This window comes from Podarcis cretensis, assembly GCF_951804945.1.
Source record: "Podarcis cretensis genome assembly, chromosome: 7".
Classification (NCBI taxonomy): Eukaryota; Metazoa; Chordata; class Lepidosauria; order Squamata; family Lacertidae; genus Podarcis; species Podarcis cretensis.
The window spans coordinates 78,274,465-78,294,886 of record NC_137176.1 but is presented as its reverse complement, the minus strand read 5'-3'; the positions used below and the strand labels follow the sequence as shown (position 1 = coordinate 78,294,886).

The 20,422-nt window shown below is 44.5% G+C and overlaps 1 protein-coding gene across 5 annotated transcripts in view; it reads right to left on the bottom strand.

Annotated features, from left to right (window-relative positions):
- COL14A1 (collagen type XIV alpha 1 chain) overlaps positions 1–20,422 on the bottom strand; it is a 138,201-nt gene that overhangs the window by 111,687 nt on the left and 6,092 nt on the right. For 4 of the 5 annotated variants that reach the window (XM_079984087.1, XM_079984088.1, XM_079984085.1 and 1 more), the window contains exons 2-4: positions 20,175–20,301; positions 8,244–8,360; positions 3,405–3,548 (exon numbers count right to left, since the gene is read on the bottom strand). In XM_079984087.1, coding sequence (XP_079840213.1) covers positions 3,405–3,548; positions 8,244–8,360; positions 20,175–20,277 — 364 coding nt within the window. In that variant the 5' untranslated portion in view covers positions 20,278–20,301. The remainder of the gene's footprint in view (positions 1–3,404; positions 3,549–8,243; positions 8,361–20,174; positions 20,302–20,422) is intronic. The other variant, XM_079984089.1, reaches the window with a different exon arrangement.

Here is a 20,422-nt window from a genome sequence, read left to right as displayed (position 1 = left end):
AAGACACTTATCACGGCATCTACGTTTTAGCATTTCATTTCCCTTTGACTTCGCTGTTTCCCACCTCCTCCCAATGCCAACCATGTGTACAGTGGTGCCTCGCAAGACGAAAATAATTCGTTCCACGAGTCTCTTCGTCTAGCGGTTTTTTCGTCTTGCAAAGCACGGCCATTAGCGGCTTAGCGGCTTAGCGCTATTAGCAGCTATTAGCGGCTTAGTGGCTTAACAGCTATTAGCGGCTTAGCGGCTATTAGTGGCTTAGCAGCTTAGAAAAAGGGGGGGAAGGGGAAAAACTCGCAAGACTCGCAAGACGTTTTCGTCTTGCGAAGCAAGCCCATAGGGAAATTCGTTTTGCGAAGCGCCTCGAAAAATGGAAAACCCTTTCGTCTAGCTAGTTTTTCGTTTTGTGAGGCATTCGTCTTGCGGGGCACCACTGTACATATTTACCTGCAACTCAAGATAACAGTTGTCTGCAAAAGCTTATGACATGGCAAACATGTCAATAAACACACAAGACGTAACCGGCTGTACTTTTGAATAAATAAGGTATACTATTCATTGTATCAAATTGTAGATTTCAACAGAAGTAGCTCATAAAGTTCAATGAAAAAAGCAGAAGACCCAGTGGATCAGTTCATTCTCTAATCAGTTCATGCATAAGGTCCATCTGTCTGTTCATAGAGTCCAACAATCCACATGAAAGGTTGTTACAGTTCCACAGAATCCTTTCACAGAGTCTAAGACAAGGATTTCCGGGATATTAGCCTTGTTTCGCCCTCCTGGGCTTCATCAGGAGTACAAACTCTAGGTAATGCTTTATGAGCTACTTCTGTTGAAATCTACAATTTGATACAATGAATAATATACCTTATTTATTCAAAGGTACAGCAGGTAACGTCTTGTGTGTTTATTGAATATGTTTCATGTAACCAGAGGTTTGTTGTTGTTTTGCAAATGGCAAACATGTCAGTCTTTAAAGTGCCCGCAGAACTCTTATCCATTTACAGCACATCCACATTTAAGGCGGGTTCCGAGAGGCACAAGATGTCTGATTTCATTCAGACAAGCCATTATGCTTCCATGCGGACGTCTCGCTGCAGCCAATAAACACAGACCAAAGCCAAGCTTTGGAATATACTGTCAGCCTTTGCATTCTAAATCACACTGTCAATCTTTCCGGTGGAATTAAGCAACTCTGAAAACAACCACAGCTCAGAGCCTGGATCAACCATTCAACAGTTTGCTCTTTAACTTTAAAGCAGCATGTGGCTTGGCGGGTTTCTTGCATCGGGGTGTTATATCAAATAATACAGCCAGTTATGCTGAGAAATGGCTCTGAGAGAGCTTGGCCCAGCTTCTCTTCATCAACAGATATCAGGCCTCTGCCAATGGATGCACGATTTCCTTCTGGGTCCAGACTCATATATTTTAGGGGTCACTGCCAGTGACCCACCCAGGGCCATAGCTGGGGAGGTGAGGTGGGCTCCTGCCAGGGGCACAGGCAATTGGGGCGCACAAAATTGGCTAAAAATATGTTCATAAATATAAATATTGATTAATGCCTGATAAGAAATGGTTTTAAATAGAGGGTGGATTGAATTGGGGGGGGGGGGGTTGGAGGAGAGACGGAAAGAAGAGCTAATTTGTCTGTGGCTAGGGGGCATAATCTGAATGGTTCTGCCAAGGGCGCAAGATCACCTAGCTACAGTTCTGGACCAACAGCACCAATGGGCATGGAAATGAGCTAGAGAGAGCAGTGGCCTCAAGAGGCAGAGACACGGAAGGGAAGATCTGATTGCATACCAGATAAGCGTCCAAGTCACACCACTCGGTTGTAGCAATGGAGAGCCTGCTCTGTGAGTTTGCCAGGGATGTTGCAGGCTACCAAAATCTCTGAGCAAATGCACACACCACACGTACTGGATCCCACCTGTACTCTGGTTTACATCTGACGGGAGAAGTCCACTGATCCATACTGGGCTCTGCACCTAGAGGGTATATGCTAGGGCTGCCATTCGTCTGGGTTTTCCTGGAAACACCCAGGAATTGGGAAGGAAAATGGCGTCCAGGAATATTTTTGCAGAATTGTCAAGGGGGGTGATTTTTTGTTGTTGTTGTTAAATCCTTTAAAAAAATCTGAAAAAGCTCAACAACTTCAACCTAATAAAATAAAATTATAAAGGCTCAACAACTTTGTCCGGATTTTCCACTTTTGGGAATATGGCAACCCTAGTATATGCTCCAGCTCAAAGGTTTTTAAGATCAGTGTCTGGAGTTGGGAGAACTCAGACAGGTACCTTAGGACTCCATATTATGTACAGTGGTCCCTCAGTTTTCGAGCGTCTCCACTGACGAACATTTCAGTTTTCAAACGCCGTAAACCCAGAAGTAAATGCTTTGGTTTTCGAACATGCCTTGAAAGTCGAACATGACCAAGTAGCTTCTGCTGAGGGCAAGATCCTGCACCCTAGCTGTTGGCTATTGAGTTTTTGGTTTTCAAATGTTTCAGAACTCAAACAGTCTTCCAGAACAAATTATGTTCGAAAACCAAGGTATCACTGTACTGTGAATGTCACATAAGAAAAGCAGCATCTGCCATATGCCAGTTTGGGCTGTTGGTCCATTTAGCTTAGTATGGTCTACACTGACTGGCAGCAGCCTTCCAGAGGCCCATACTGGGGCAGCCCTACCTGAAGATACTGGGAATTGAACCTGCAACCTTCTGCATGCAAAGCAGATGCTCTACCGCTGAGCTAAGGCCCTTGCCCAAAGGTAGTGGTTCTCCAGAGTCTTATGCAGGGGTTTTCCCTGCCACTTATTAGTTAGTATTTTAAACTATCTCTTTCCCCATCCTCATTTCTTATGGTGTAAGGGATTGAACTTGCAGCATGCAAAGCATGTGTTCTGCCACGGAGCTATGAGCTGGAACTGGAGAAGCTGGAGTTCTCTAAGTATGAGATAAAGTATGGCTGCATTGCCCAGGGAAGAGCTCAGAGGGTGCAAATCAATGTCACACTATTACAATCATTCCATAATCAGAAGCCAGATGGAATGAACTCCCCACTTTTCCTGCTACGCACTGTTCTGGAGGTTCTCTTGCCCTTCCACCAAGCTGATTTGCGGGTTGTGTTGGAATTGGTGGGTAAGCTCCAGTTACACTAGCAGGACCCATTGCAGTGGCTCCTGCTAACACTACTGTTTAGTTGAATCTGGCTCCCCGTGTCTGACCATCCTTGGGGGCTTTTCTTTTCGACTTTGGATCCTTGATTCCAAGACTCTGCGGTGTGATGACAGGCAAGAAAGCACACATTCCACATTGCAAAACACATTTCAAATGCTCATCTCAAAAACCAGCTTCTTGCAAAGCCCTGTGAGAAACGTAGATAACGGGAGAGAAAACATACTTCGGAACTGGCCTTGAGCCGCTTTGCTTTCCTGATCCCCAGCAAGAGCCACAATCTGAACCGTATAGCCCTGATCGGGGATAAGGCCTTGAATAATTGCTTTGTTTGCATTGTTTTGAAGAGTGAGCTCGTTGGTTTTTCCACCTGCCGGAAAGGAAAAAAAAAAAAAAAGACCAGAGTTGCATTTTTAATTTAAAAACAAAAATAGCACAGAGATCCACATTTTTGTATGTGCATGCAATGTTCCTGTTTCATAAAGGCAACATAAATCCACAGTTAAACTATATAAACATGCAAAGCTGTCTTATAACAAATCAGAACGGTCCCATTTGTTCCAGAACTTTTTTTGTGTAACTTTCCAAGGAAAAAGGCACTCTGCATTCCATTACCCGCACCCCACCCAAACCCCTCCAAAATCCTAAAGTGTTATTAAAGCCTCTTTAGATTCCAGCTTGGATATGGAGATACATAAATAAGTAGCTCTATGCATTCATATATTCTTCAACACAATACGATACATCCTTGGCATAAGTTTAAACTTTAAATCGTGTTTCTACCTGTCTCCTCACTGGGAAATTACTCGTTAATCCTTTGCAATCATAGGCAGCAAAGTTACAGAGCCTTGAGCAATCTGGGATCCCTTTCCATAACGTGAAGCACTACAGTTGAAATGTTTACACTACAAAACAAAAGGGATGGAGTCTGTATGGCTGGATAAAACTAAAGGGACCCCTGACCATTAGGTCCAGTCGTGACCGACTCTGGGGTTGCGGTGCTCATCTCACTTTATTGGCCGAGGGAGCTGGCGTACAGCTTCCGGGTCATGTGGCCAGCATGACTAAGCCACTTCTGGCAAACCAGAGCAGCGCACAGAAACGCCGTTTACCTTCCCGCTGGAGTGGTACCTATTTATCTACTTGCACTTTGACGTGCTTTCGAACTGCTAGGTTGGCAGGAGCAGGGACCGAGCAACGGGAGCTCACCCCGCCGCGGGGATTCGAACCGCCGACGTTCTGATCGGAAAGTCCTAGGCTCTGTGGTTTAACCCACAGCGCCACCCACGTCCCTATGCCTGGATATAAACCCCAAATAAAAAGTGTTGCTTGTAGAAAACTAGCATGTCAAGAAGAAACATTCCTAAGGCATCACTCAAGCATGGTTGCCTGACCCACATTATGAAGCTGTTCATGCAGGTCCTGCTTTATGAACACAATACATTTCCTGGAAGTCGTTCATTACGCAACTGTTTGCATAGGAAGTTGATGAGTTCCGTTCACATAATGAGGTGATGAGTTCCATTGATTCCTATGGTGAAATTTCTAATGTGTTCCCAACCACAGAATCTGCAGTGGTTTGGCTACAATTTCCTTGTGTTGGCATGAGTGAATTTTTGCACAGTGAACATTTGTAAAGTGGGAGCTGTGTGTATTATTTTTGAGAATTCATACCTGCTGAACTTGGCATGTAGCAAGAGGGCATCACTCAGCACCCCTAATATCACCAAATGCAAACGGACAAGGTCTGTTTATAAGGGAGTAGGAAATGGTGGAGAAATCTGATTTGGCTACATTTAAAGTCAAATCTAGAAAATGTGGACTTCCTGAAACTATATGTGGAATGTGCACTTATCTAAATTTTGCAGTGCAATATCCCAACCCAAATATGTTTACAAAGATTCATGTAATGGGGAAAGAGTGCGTTAAAATGATGATATTATTGAAGAATAACAAATACACACCGCATTAATGAAAACTGCTTGCAAAAATGTGTACATTAGTCAAAACTGCATACAGCCGATGTGTTTATTAGGAGAAATTCAGACCAAAATGCTGGTGAATTTTATGAGGATTTTAAAAAAAAGTAATTGCAATTTCTGCAAAATGTGGAGAACTGAAATTTGAAAGAATGAGAGACTCAGAGAAATGAAATTGACAGGTCTTTCCATCCCTATAAGTGGGTGGCTTGCAAGCCTTCACCTCCAGAGAAGACTTATCTGCATCCAATACCTGTCTGTTGTAGAAGATTCTGGTGGAACCAGTTCTATGGCTAGAGAGGGAGGGCTCCTTACAGCCTCCTAAGGGTTCAAGTCTCATGAAAGAGAAAGGAACAGAGACTCTGGCATAGCTTGGATTGCAAAGAATGATAGTTTATTTAGGCATGGACATAATTCTAGAAAGGGAAGCTTAAAGTTGCCAGATAGTGACTCTCAAAAACTTATTATTGTTATTATTTAAATGAGTGAAGGTTAAACTTTTTGGCAGCTAGGTCAAAATCTGTACAAGTCCCATATACCCTCAGAGGCAGCAGAAGCAATGTCCCAATCTGAACACTGTGGGAGAAATGTTTGCATCGATTCATACAGCTAGCATGGCAAGAAGCTTGAGACCATATTGATGGGGTTGGTTGTGAAATGTCTGGTCCTTGGAATTGCTACATGACAATGGCAGTCTCCCACACACAGGCTTAATCAGGCCTGCCAGACCTCCCCATTTGGCCCATGAGGCTGTCTCAGCCAAGCCATGCCTTGTGTATCATACGACATCAGGTGTGAGGAAGTTAAAAGCAGGGCTTTGAGGCATCACTGATCAGTTGCACCTGGAAAGTCCAGTGCACCAAGCTCTGCAAGCCCAGACAATCAGCTGATCACTCAGGTTTGCAAGCACTGTCCCTTTGCCCTAACGGTTTGGTTTTAAGCAGCTCCGTGTTTGCAGTTCAGAACGGTTAACTGTCAAACTCTTCAGAACAGAACAGGCATGTTGCAGACATAAGGCATGCTCTCACTGAACAGCCTTTAACCTTTTGCAAACATTGTCTAACTAGGCGAAAGAGTAGGCTTAGAGGAATAGTCCAAATATATGGTGTTCTCCCCCAAATATACCTTTGATCACTGCAAGAAGCAAGTACAACTTCTTCAATTTCTTTACAACTAGAGTTTCTGCAGCAACAGCCAGAATGATATCTCTTCAGCAAACACTATCCTCAAGGGCAAACTACAAGTTACACAGAGATGTGCGTAAGGAAGCGCCAACTGTTTCTGGGTTTTTTTTTAAGGGCTTGCTAAAGGCTGCAGTTCTGAGCTCAGCAGAAACAGAGGCATGATGCTGAATTTCTGCTGAATTTTAAAAGAATCCAGGCTGCATGATGTGTATAACATGCAATTTCCCCCTCAGTTACAATAATACTGTGAGTGTTGAGCCAATGGAGTCTTGCAGGCTTGCATAACGGTAATTCCAACTTCAGCTGTAAACATTTCCCAAAGCCTTTGCACAAGCAGACTGTATGAGTGAACAAGGTACCTGGGTAGGCCTGGTTTGCAAGTCTCGCCAAGCCAAACCATGGTTACAGCTTGTGGTTAGCCTGGACAGAGTTAAACCATGAGCCCGGGTTCAGTGTGCTATCCCATACTATTCAGAGCATTTCCCTGTCACTAGGGGTGCCAACCTACCATACTTTTCTGTGTATAAGACAAGGTTTTTTTACTCTAAAATAATGTTCACAAACATGCCTCATCTTATAGGTAAAGGTAAAGGGACCCCTGACCATTAGGTCCAGTCATGACCGACTCTGGGGTTGCGGCACTCATCTCGCTTTATTGGCCGAGGGAGCTGGCGTACAGCTTCCGGGTCATGTGGCCAGCATGACTAAGTTGCTTCTGGCGAACCAGAGCAGCACACGGAAATGTCGTTTACCTTCCCACTGGAGCGGTACCTATTGATCTACTTGCACTTTGACGTGCTTTCGAACTGCTAGGTGGGCAGGAGCAGGGACCGAGCAACGGGAGCTCACCCCGTCGCGGGGATTCGAACCGCCAACCTTCTGATCGGCAAGTCCTAGGCTCTGTGGTTTAACCCACAGCGCCACCCACCTCATCTTAAAAATGGATAGTGAATGGGGGGGGGAGAGGGTGATTGGCTGCAGCCGTGAGCAGGAGATTCGGTGGCTGATTGTTAGCTGCTAGAAGAGCTGCTTTGGATTGGCTACTGCTGCTCTAATTGGGTTGGTGATTGGTTTCTGCAGCAAAGACTGCTGTGGATTGGCTGTCGCTGCCGTGATTGGTGGCTTTTGTTCTGGGATGCACGCGATTGTCAGCGGACAGCTTTTCTCAGTTGGGTTAGTGAATTTCTGCAGGGGAAAGGTTCATTGGTGATCAGCTGTTGCTGCGGCAAGTGGGCAGTGGATTGGCGGCTGCTGGCGATTGTCAGCATCGGTGCTGCAGGTGAGCAATTTCTGGCAATTCCCCCCCCCAAAAAAAAGCTGTACAACTCTGGATACCCCCCCCTCAAAAAAGCTCAACAACTCTGAGCCACCTCCCTCCATTTTCTTAAAATTGAGTCCACCCGTCTTATACATGGGGGAGTCTTATACACGGAAAAGTACAGTAAATAAAATATAGGGCAGGGGGATTATGCCCTGCATAACTGATCACATGATGGGGCTCACCCTCACTATTTGAATGACAATGTCCATCAACTTTGAGGGGACCCAGCCCCTCCACATAACTTATTGGGGGGAGGCGAAGGGACCTCAGCCCCTAGGAGTAGGCTCCAATGCCTGTTGTTTTCCTTAGAGCAAAGCATCCAGCAGGAAGTGGGGAGAGGGCAGCTTTGTTGCTGCTGCCAAGACAATAGCTTAGAATGAAAGAACAATGCCTCAGCTATGCCAAGTGTAGAACCAGCCTAGGTTTTTAGCTCAGTGACTTGTAAAAATAAATAAATGGGTCTGGGCTGGGTTGCTGTTGTCCCATCTTCAATGGACAAATCCCTCATCAGGTTCTTTGGAGCTCAGCTTGAAAACTGGCAATACAGGGGAAAGGTAGCATTTCACCCCCCCTCCCCTTACCTGCATTTGGAGTGACGAGGAGTCTATATCCATCAATCTGCCCTTTAGGGGCTTTCCATGAAATCTGAACACTGTCATGAGCAACAACAGTGTATCTTAATCTCGACGGCGGGGCCACTGAAAGGGAAGCAAAAATATAAGCACTGAAGGACTTACCGCACTTTGTTTAAAACTTAAGATTACAGCACATACAGACATTCAAATTAAACAAGAGACGACACAATTTTCAGACAAGACAAAGGATGCGGGTTATCAGGAGAGTCCCGTGATGAGCGTCTATTAGTTTGTAAAACGACGTTGAAATACGTCAAGGTGAATTATCAGTTCCCAAAGACATAAGCTACACAATAAATGTAAAAAAGAACTATTGTCCCCACAGGGAAAGACAAAGAAACGTTGGGGTTAGAGGTTAAAACATCCTAGTTTAGCAAGCAAAGTCGATGCACAAACTTTATTTTGGTGTGTATTATCTGTTCTTTGTTATGTTATGGTGCAGGGAACATTCTAATGGGCTCTTTATAGCTTTTGGGGGTCTCCTGGAGAGTAGGGAGGTGGAGATTGCTCAAGGTCATATTGTGAAAGACTTGGGAAGGCATGAATTTTGAGTATGTTTTATAGTGCATGCAGGAAAAAGGAGCATTGTAATTTTCAAAGGGTGGTGGGTGGACCAAGTTAACAACATGGAATACAATGATTCGCTGGTGCTCCCGAGCCTACCAGTAATTAAGTGTGCTAGAAGTCCCTTAGTTTTAGGCAGAATGTCACTTAGAAGAAGTCTACTCTGTAACTGCTTTGCAGATGACTAAGGCAATAATTTTTAACAAAATAAACATAAATATGCCCAACTTACATGGCTTCCCACCGATGGACCCTACAAATTTTAGTCCTCTGAAATTCTGATCCAGAGAATTTCCAGACTATTTAAAATTGCCAGAATTCCCATGAGAGGTGTGGAAAAGCCATAGCAGTTAATTTATTTGACGTGGCTGTGTAGGCAATCCTGTATGCTGGTACAACATTTTAAAAAGACATCCCATAGTGCACATACCACCACCACCCCCGGCAAATACATCTATTCCTGATATCAGAATCACAGATCTGCCTGTAGCCAAACACTGCACAATTTGCAATCCACTCAATCAAACCAGGAGCTTAACAACCTCTGGTTGGGTGCTGCTTGAGGCTGTAGAGACAGTAGGTTGTCAGAGATCTAGAAAGCCATCATACGCAGCTGGTGCGCTGGGTTTGGCAGGAGAGACAAGTTGTGCAGACTTGCCTTGGAGCTCAAAATAACTAGCAAGGCACAAGCCTCGCAAATTGCCTGGAGTGCGATGGCATATGAGCAACTCTCCTTCTCTACCCAGTACCACGCCTTCCTCTGCTAAACGTGGCAAACCTCCAAGCAATTCCACCTTCACCCTATGCCTGCCTCGCTCATCGTTGCCAAACCAAAAGTTCCAATTTCCTAACCCTACAATATCCTCAAGCTTTCCACTGCAATGCCCTATTGCTCCTTCCCATCTCAGCCATTCAACTTGGTGAGGTTGCTGCATCGTCAGCAAAAGAAATGGGAACCCGTTGTGCTTGAAATGGTATTAAAAGGTTTCTCCGTCTGGTGTGTGGTCCATGCACATCCATGCATGAACTGATCAGGAGCTGCAAAAGTCTTACATGAAGGCACCTTTTGGGCTTCCTTCTCTGTGCCTGAACATCTCAGCAGTTCAGAGCAACTTCACATAATTAATGTATGTGCTAACTTTTTTAAATAATGAAGCTGAGCCCCAAAGCAAACCAGAAAAGTAACATGTACACACACACACACACACACACACACACACACACAGCATACATAAATCCTACCATTAAAACATCAGGCCAGTTTAATGCCCAACCGCACTTCCCCCAGTTCATCTGAGCAACTGTAAGAAGTGACTGGTCTTGTATATAGCCTCAAAAGGAATTTAATATACATGACAGCAACTGAGCAATTCAGGCAAGCAGAGACAAGCAACGTGAGCTGGATAAATGGAGTCAGAGAGGAATTGCAGAGAATAGGCCAGCTTTGTCACATCTCAGTTAGGTGTGCTCCCAGCAACCAAGCTACATGACCAGCAGAATCACATCTGAGATAGCTTTTCCGAGCTCTACCACTCCAGACATATTTGAACTGCCTTTACCGTGACATGGTGCTCCCTTGCTCTCTCTCTCACGCACATACAATGAAACATACAATCTCTTTTCTGCAGTCTGAGTGGTACAGTTTAGAAAGAGTTGCGCTATGTGATTCTGCTGATGAGGGTGAAAATGCCCTAATAGTGGGGTCTTACTATCACCACAGGGACGCAGATGGCGCTGTGGGTTAAACCACAGAGCCTAGGACTTGCCGATCAGAAGGTCGGCGGTTTGAATCCCCACGACGGGGTGAGCTCCCGTTGCTCGGTCCCTGCTCCTGCCAACCTAGCAGTTCGAAAACACGTCAAAGTGCAAGTAGATAAATAGGTACCGCTCCGGCGGGAAGGTAAACGGCATTTCCGTGAGGTGCTCTGGTTCGCCAGAAGCGGCTTAGTCATGCTGGCCACATGACCCGGAAGCTGTACGCCGGCTCTCTCGGCCAATAAAGCGAGATGAGCGCCGCAACCCCAGAGACAGCCATGACTGGACCTAATGGTCAGGGGTCCCTTTACCTTTACTATCACCACCCCAAGCCTTTGGGTAAGCCATACATATGCATTTCAATACAAACAAATAAACAAGACTGAGTACCTGAGCAATCCATGCTTACTCAGAATCTGGTGGAACAATGGTGGAAGTGCCCATAAAAACAAAAGGGTAAAAGACAAGGTTCAGAGCAGAGATCACTTCTTAAGACCTGCCATTTGCATTTCAAAGGAAGCTCACAGTCCTGAGGTTGCTCAGGCTTTTTGTGGCGATTTACATAAAACAGGCATGTCCAACAGGTAGAGCATGATCTACCGGTAGATCACTGGACGTCTGCGGTAGATCACTGGTAGATCATTGACTCCCCCAAAGAAGCTGAACAACTGTGGCTCCCCTAAAACAAGCTCAACATTTTTCCTCCTCCCTGAAAAAACTCAAAAACTTTGACCCGAACCCCCCAAAATGGGCCTTCCTCCTTCCTAAAAAAAAATCTCCACAACTTTGACCTGAACCCCCCAAAAAGGGGGTAGATCACTGTCAGTTTTTAACTCTGAGAGTAGATCGCAGTCTCTTGAGAGTTGGCCACCCCGACATAAAAATTATGTACATTAATTGGATTAACACAAGTACAGTGGTACCTCGGGTTAAGAACTTAATTTGTTCCAGAGGTCCGTACTTAACCTGAAACTGTTCTTAACCTGAAGCACCACTTTAGCTAATGGGGCCTCCTGCTGCCACTGTGCCGCCACTGCACGATTTCTGTCCTCATCCTGAAGCAAAGTTCTTAACCCGAGGTAGTATTTCTGGGTTAGCAGAGTCTGTAACCTGAAGCGTCTGTAACCTGAAGCATATGTAACCCGAGGTACCACATCTAGTATGCTGCCACACTTACACGCTGGCTTGACAAGAGCTGACAGCATCATCAATTTGCACTCATTGGGGCAATGACCTGACCCTTCCTTACCAATAACCCCACCTTTCAAATCTGCAGTGGCAAAGACTGAGGGATCGGCCCTCTCTTGGGTGACCAAGAGTCCAGAGGGGGGTCGTGCTACGCACAGTTGATCAGGGTCATGCTATGATTCTAGTGATCAGCAGTGGCACAAATCATTATATAGCATGCTGATGACTGTGGTTGCTGCTAAGAGGTAGGGTCCTTCCACTTGGCTGTTGCAGAATCTTGGGTTGTACAGAGGTTGTTAGTGGCAGCCTCTGCAATCGGACCAAGATGGTCTGTCCAAATCAATTCACATCAGTATCTGTGAGATTAAAAGGATGCCTGACCTTCTCTGGAATGTGCTCATGGCTTTGCATTTTGGTCATGCTTAAAAGATGCTCACCACACCCACAAATATCCATCAGCTGTAACAACCGATCAGCCAAAAGGGTGCTCATCAATGGTTCCTCTTCATCCTGGAGAAGAGTGACTAGTGGGGTGCCACAGGGTTCTGTCTTGGGCCCGGTCTTATTCAACATCTTTATCAACGACTTGGATGATGGACTCAAGGGCATCCTGATCAAATTTGCAGATGACACCAAACTGGGAGGGGTGGCTAACACCCCAGAGGACAGGATCACACTTCAAAACGACCTTGACAGATTAGAGAACTGAGCCAAAACAAACAAGATGAATTTTAACAGGGAGAAATGTAAAGTATTGCACTTGGGCAAAAAAAAATGAGAGGCACAAATATAAGATGGGTGACACCTGGCTTGAGAGCAGTACATGTGAAAAGGATCTAGGAGTCTTGGTTGACCACAAACTTGACATGAGCCAACAGTGTGACGCGGCAGCTAAAAAAGCCAATGCAATTCTGGGCTGCATCAATAGGAGTATAGCATCTAGATCAAGGGAAGTAATAGTGCCACTGTATTCTGCTCTGGTCAGACCTCACCTGGAGTACTGTGTCCAGTTCTGGGCACCACAGTTCAAGAAGGACACCGACAAACTGGAACGTGTCCAGAGGAGGGCAACCAAAATGGTCAAAGGCCTGGAAACGATGCCTTATGAGGAACGGCTAAGGGAGCTGGGCATGTTTAGCCTGGAGAAGAGGAGGTTAAGGGGTGATATGATAGCCATGTTCAAATATATAAAAGGATGTCACATAGAGGAGGGAGAAAGGTTGTTTTCTGCTGCTCCAGAGAAGCGGACACGGAGCAATGGTTCCAAACTACAAGAAAGAAGATTCCACCTAAACATTAGGAAGAACTTCCTGACAGTAAGAGCTGTTTGACAGTGAAATTTGCTGCCAAGGAGTGTGGTGTAGTCTTCCTTCTTTGGAGGTCTTTAAGCAGAGGCTTGACAACCATATGTCAGGAGTGCTCTGATGGTGTTTCCTGCTTGGCAGGGGGTTGGACTCGATGGCCCTTGTGGTCTCTTCCAACTCTATGATTCTATGATTCTATGATTCTATGAACCAACAGACAACCTTGGGCCAAGAGGAAACACACCAACCACCTCCACAGATCTTTGAAAATGTGGACCTCTTTTGGGGCAGGGGTGAAGGGATGGAAGGGGAGGAGAAATATAACAACAATGAGATAAGTGGCCTGCTGAAAATTTAGTGTATCAGATTCATATTGAAGTAACTGCGGGGTTCTCTGACACATTTTAGAAAACTCAGCCAACTGCTGTTATAAAAGGCAACACTGAATTCATTTTCAAAGTGTGAGACTCTCAATCTCAGGGCTGCAAAAGTTTCCTGCATTGCGGGGGTTGGATTAGATGATTCAGGATCTCCAATGATGGGGTGAACCAGAGAAGAATGAACCAAGAGATATGACTAGCACCAAGAGAGGTTCATTGAAATATGAAATTACATTGACTAATTAATTCACTTTGTCCCTCTTAAGCAAGGGGGAGCACAGACCCCCCCATCCTGTTGATCATCTGACATCATAAATAGGTCAGCTGATTGATAGATGGGCCGTCCCACCCACCTGCCAAAGTTGACCCATTGGGGAGGAAGAGATAGGAACCATCTGAGCTCTCTGTTCATCAGCTGGAGAGCAGAGTTTTCAATCCTGCTCTCTGCAGGGGTCTGAGCAGGATTTAACCCTCCCTGCAAGCTGGGAGGCTAAACTCGTTTGCTTTGGATACACACAGTAGTTTCCTGTGGATAACTGGCCAGCTCAGCCAATGAGGAATTGAACTGTGCCCATCAGCTGACATCACCCACCCGTTAGTGTGACACTACCTGATTGACAGGTGGATGTGACTTTGGGAGAAATGGCCTCACAGGCCAAATTGACATGTAAATAGGAGGTTCCTCACTCCTGCTGTTAAGCGTAAGCCTACTGAGAAGCGGGACGCAGGTGGCGCTGTGGGTTAAAGCCTCAGCGCCTAGGGCTTGCCGATCGAAAGGTCGGCGGTTCGAATCCCTGCGGCGGGGTGCGCTCCCGCTGCTCGGTCCCAGCGCCTGCCAACCTAGCAGTTCGAAAGCACCTCCGGGTGCAAGTAGATAAATAGGGACCGCTTACCAGCAGGAAGGTAAACGGCGTTTCTGTGTGCGGCTCTGGCTCTGGCCAGAGCAGCGATGTCACGCTGGCCACGTGACCCGGAAGTGTCTCCGGACAGCGCTGGCCCCTGGCCTCTTAAGTGAGATGGGCGCACAACCCCAGAGTCTGTCAAGACTGGCCCGTACGGGCAGGGGTACCTTTACCTTTACTACTGAGAAGCAGACATTTCAGTGCGCCTTGGCTTACTCACAAATAAAATTGGTATAGAATTCCAGCCTAAATAAACCTTTGGAGCAAGCACAAAAAAAAAAAAATGATTATCAGGAACTTTTTAATGTTTGGTGCCTTATTATGTTTTATGTATTCTGTAAACCACCCACAGGGTGGGGTATAAATAAAATAAGTTGTTGTTGTTGTTGTTGTTGTTGTCGTTCTTTCTTCTCCACAGAGAAGAAAGAACGACAATGGCAAAAGCATACAGTTGTTGCATTTGCCAGGTAAAACAGTATAGGGGGGGGGAGAGACCTCTCAAATTAAGTAGAAGCAAGGAGACTTGTCTGGATATAAATTAAGAGACCCTGCACAAGACGCAGTCTTGTAATTAATCACTTGCCTGGTAGCCATAGGCAACAATGAATTGAATTCACTTGTTCTCTTCTTCCACCTCCACCCCTTTTGTGTGGTGTCTTTTTAGATAGTAAGCCCAAGGGCAGGGACTGTTTTCACTGATAAGGAAGCTGCTCTGGAATGTTCTAGCTGAGGAGTGGGATACAGAGACTTTGAATGAATGAATGAGAACAAGATGCTAACCCATTGAAGGAGTGGGATGTGTGTGAAAGGATGCAGTGGTCTGTCCTTCCTCTGTGACCAGTACAGAAACCAGGTGGGCTGCCAGAGGACGAAAGTCCCCTTCCTTTTCACCCATTATAGAAAGTCAAAGGCTACTGTGGGAGGGGTGTGGCTCTCCATCTGTCAGCCTCCAGCAGGCTAGCAAAATGTTTTCAGGCTAGTAACTTTTCTAGGCTCCTTTACAAAGTAGCCTTAACTGATTTCATTTCGGTTCCCACCCCCTGGCAAGTAAGCATATTTCGGCCACGTATTTAAAGCACCATGGTGCCACTTTAAGTGGCCATGGCTTCCCCCAAAGAATCCTGGGAATGGTAGTTCACTGAAATTGCATGGAATTGTTAAGAGACCCCAGCAGTCACGAAATTAAAAGACACCTGCTTCTTGGGAGGAAAGCAATGACAAACCTAGACAGCATCTTAAAAAGCAGAGACATCACCTTGCCAACAAAGGTCCGTATAGTTCAAGCTATGGTTTTCCCAGTAGTGATGTATGGAAGTGAGAGCTGGACCATGAAGAAGGCTGATCGACAAAGAATTGATGCTTTTGAATTATGGTCTGGAGGAGACTCTTGAGAGTCCCATGGACTGCAAGAAGATCAAACCTCTCCATTCTGCAGGAAATCAGCCCTGAGTGCTCACTGGAAGGACAGATCCTGAAGCTGAGGCTCCAGTACTTTGGCCACCTCATAAGAAGAGAAGACTCCCTGGAAAAGACCCTGATGTTGGGAAAGATGGAGGGCACAAGGAGAAGGGGACGACAGAGGACGAGATGGTTGGACAGTGTTCTCGAAGCTACCAGCATGAGTTTGACCAAACTGTGGGAGGCAGTGGAAGACAGATGTGCCTGGCATGCTCTGGTCCCTGGGGTCACAAAGAGTCGGACACGACTAAACGACTAAACAACAACAACAATTCCCCTCATAAAACTGCAGTTTCCAGAGTGGTTTGAAAACATATCTGTCTTCGCAGAAAACTCTCAGGATTGCATCTCTGTGAGGGGGGGAACAGATGTCTCCTAAGAACTCTCAGCATCCATAACATACTACAGTTCCCAGAATTCTTTAAGGGAAGTCATGACTGTTACTGCTTTAAATGCAAAGGGTCAATGGGGCATCAGTCATGTTTTTGGCTGAACGAGACTACTTTTCACTGATCTGGCACCACCATAAGCCAGTCCTGTTGTTTAGCATTTTTGCTAATGAACAGTTTACAGTACATTATTTTGTTATTTTTCTATCTTTTTTAAAAAAATAAATTTATTTAATTTTCCAAATTGTGAAATTTACAATCATCAAACAACCAAAACAAAAAGAGAATTCCACAAATTCTCATGGACTTTCCTCCTCCCCTTTGTGGATCCTTATATTAACCTTTTTCCTCCTGCATCTTCTCTGTTAATCCAATTCTATCAAATCTCCTTTACAACCATAGTTAATCATAGTTAACTACAAGCGTCATTCCAATCCTACTAATAATTTTAATGGTCTGCAATGATTTTTAAGATAAATTATATCTTTTCCCCATTCCTTATTTTAAAAAAATTGGTCTTCCTGATTCCTAATTCTTCCGGTCATTTTTGCCATTGCGGCATAGTCCAGGCATAGGCAAACTCGGCCCTCCAGATGTTTTGGGACTACAACTCCCATCATCCTTAGCTAACAGGACCAGTGGTCATGGATGGTGGGAGTTATAGTCCCAAAACATCTGGAGGGCCGAGTTTGCCTATGCCTGGCATAGTCCATAAATTTAATCTGCCATTCTACTCTGGTAAGGACTGTGTCTTCTTTCCATCTCGAGATTTGTGTTTTAAATGGGCAATGTGCATGCCATCTTAGATCAAATAACAGCCGTTTCTTTCACAGGACTATATATGTATGTATGTAAATGTACAATGCAACTATATACGCACAATACACAAATACACGTCTGCCTCTTACTGAGTTAGATCACTGTACCACAGGGACTTTGCAAGGTCCTTTTTTAAAAAACCTCAATGTGCAACCCCACAACACATATTCACATATGGTCATTTATATGTACAGAAGCTGCCCTGTAAGCAATGTAATATTTTTGAAAGGGGGGTGGGGAGAAAGGAGATCTTGGGTTTGGTGTAAAAATCCTGGGGCTTGGCCCAATAGACCATTTCTTTTTTAAAAAATAAAAATCATTTTTATTAAATTTTCCACTTTAACAATCCTATCAAATCACATTAAATATTCCAAATTATACATATACATATATATATACATATATATATCAAATAATCCAAATATTGGCCCAATAGACCATTTCACCCAGGATTTTCTACTCTGACTGGCAGCTGTCCTTCAGGCCAAGGTTTTTCCCAGTACTGTTATTGGAGGAGATCTTTTTAACTCCAGAACCGCGGTTCCCAATATGGGGCATACGCCCTACGGGGGGGGTGTGATTTGATTTTTTAAGGGGGGCAATTTGGAAGCTTGTTTAGACCAGGCTTCCTCAACCTTGGTCCTCCAGATGTTTTGAGACTACAGTTCCCATCATCCCTAACCACTGGTCCTGCTAGCTAGCGATCATGGGAGTTGTAGGCCAAAAACATCTGGAGGGGCGAGGTTGAGGAAGCCTGGTTTAGACCAAGTTAATGACCCTTTAGGCTTCCTCCATGTGAATAGGAGCTCATTTTTTTGAATAATAAGAATTATATGTCATGGGGGGGCATCAGGATTTTAGAGATGCTTAGGTAGGGCATGGCCAAAAAAAGGTCAGGAACCACTGTTCTAGATGTAAGGGACTCTACATGAGCTATGGTCCTTTTCCTATCAGAGAAACAAGAGACCAACATCACTGATAAGAAGCCGTCACCAAACAAACCACATTTCCAGAACCCATGAACCGGTCACTCGTCCAACACAGATAGGAAAAGAAAGACAAACTAAGTCAGGTGTTTCTGTGCATATACTGGAAACCTACAACACAACAGTCTAGAAGAAATGTGCAGAAAAGTCTTTACATAACTAGATTATCTCCACCCAGCGTTTGCTTGTTTCTTCAAATGGAAAGAGAGAAGAAACGAGAGCCGACAATTTCCGTGCCGATAACTGACCATATAAGGGCCAAAACAGTTCCTTAAAGCAAGTATTTAGCTTAGTTATGCAAAGACTATCATTCCTGCACAAGAAAGCACATACAACTAGAGAAAGTGAAAAAATAAAAATAAATCTAACTCTCGGACAAACATAACAATATATTGATTGGAATGACTTCAGGGCCACCAACCTGGAGAGGGAATCTTTATTTCTGTGGAGCACCTTTATAGCCTGTGGAATAAAATCTCACTTCTTGCAAAAGAAGAAAAAGAATCAGTCTACGTATCGGTGAAGTTAGCTGATAAAAATCAGAAGCTCAAGCTTGTTAAGCGATTTCGCAGGAATGTGCAAGCGCATGGCCGGCAGCGACATTAAAGCATTCATCCAAAAGGAGGAGAGAAACAAGTTCAAGGCCTTTGGGTTTGTGCAGATCATATCGAAACTTGGACATTTTTCATTGTTGTTGTTAGTACTCCAGAAACATAATTCCTGATGACAGACGTGGAAGGTGGTCTGAAATGCTCAGTGTGTGAATCAGAAAGCTAGTGGCTTCCCTTACGGAAGAGGACCTCATTTTCTTTTAAAACAGCTCCCCCCCACCCTTTATATTGTTTGAATTGCAGAGTGTACAGACAAGCAAATGCAGACTCTCATTCCGGTTGCTAGCATTGCCATTCCTGGCCCACCTTGCTTTTCTGCCTTACATTTTCCAGAATGCAAGGACAGCATGTAAATTCAGTAGATTCAAATCAGTTTCAAGTAAGCATACATAGCACTGGTCCATAAAGTGCATAAGATCTTGCACTCGTAAAGTAGATTAGTAGAAATAAATTATGAACTTAGGAAACACTTGAGAACACATATAAACAAGCACGCCCATCTCTTTCCAGAAGGGTAAACATGTATTAGTCTACCAATCCTGCTGTTGTAAAGGGTCAGTGGTCTTATTCTGCACACATTTAACAGGCAGTACATTTTTCATTTGATTCCAGCTTTTAGCTTTTTGCACCAATGTGTTTATATACCTGTGCATCCGATAAAATGGACTTTATTACGTCATAATAAATTGGTTAGAGTGCAATCCAAACCATCTCTACTCAGAAGTAAGTCACATGGAATATAGTGGAGCTTACTACCAGGTAAATGGGGTTAGGATTGCAGGCCTGATTTTCTAAAGTACCAGGAGAGTCTTAGTTATTTATGTCCACCTATATTCATAAACCTAAAGGAATAGTCTTTTGCATACCCCTGCACACATCCAGTTGTCAAAAAGGGTCAAAATTCCTAGGCAAACATGGCTGCAGTGTTGTTATATTTGTTAAAAGTAAAACCAGCTGTTATGGAACCAAGCAGAAGTGATCAGTTATTGAAAGCAGGTGCTAGAAAACAGAAACTTTGAACAATACGGAGGGCATGCGTTAAACTGGCAAAGGCTGCATACATTCCACACCTGTTTCATGGAACTGGCAAAAAATAACTTATTGTGGGGTAGAGGAAGAAGGTACCCTGTTATCCAGACCTGCTTCCTAGAACAGTGGTCCACATGCACTCAGAGGTACAGTAAAATGAATAGTATGACCTGCACAAAAACACAAACACGGCATCCTATCTGGGATTCAAAGTAGCCACTCCTCCAATCGCAACATTTTAGTTTGTCTAAATCAGGGGTAGCCAACATGGTGTCCTTGCAAAATTCTGGGACTACAAAACTGCGTTAGCCATTGTGACAGGGAATGATGGGTGTTGGAGTTCATATCTGCCAGCACCACATTGTCTTTCCGTGATCTAAATGTTTCCATATGCACTGCTTAATGAGAGAGCATGAATTGTACACACGAGCCCCTTTTCTGCACATCAGAGAGCCCTAGTGAAATATAATGGTTTCTTAGAGATAAGTTTACCTTGACCCCGGACGTGCGTCATTAACTGAGCTGTGATGGCTATGAAGACAAAGGGGAACCAGCTCAGCATCTTGAACCAGCGTTGGGTCTTCTCCTTTGTCATTGGTTGTATGTAACATCAACAAACCTGTAATCGCACAGAAGTATTTAATCAGCAGATGTTGTGGTCACCCTTTGGGATTTCAGCTGTGGTAAGCAAGATTCTCGTCAAGGTTATTTTCTTGTTAGCTGAGGGGGAAAGGGAAATA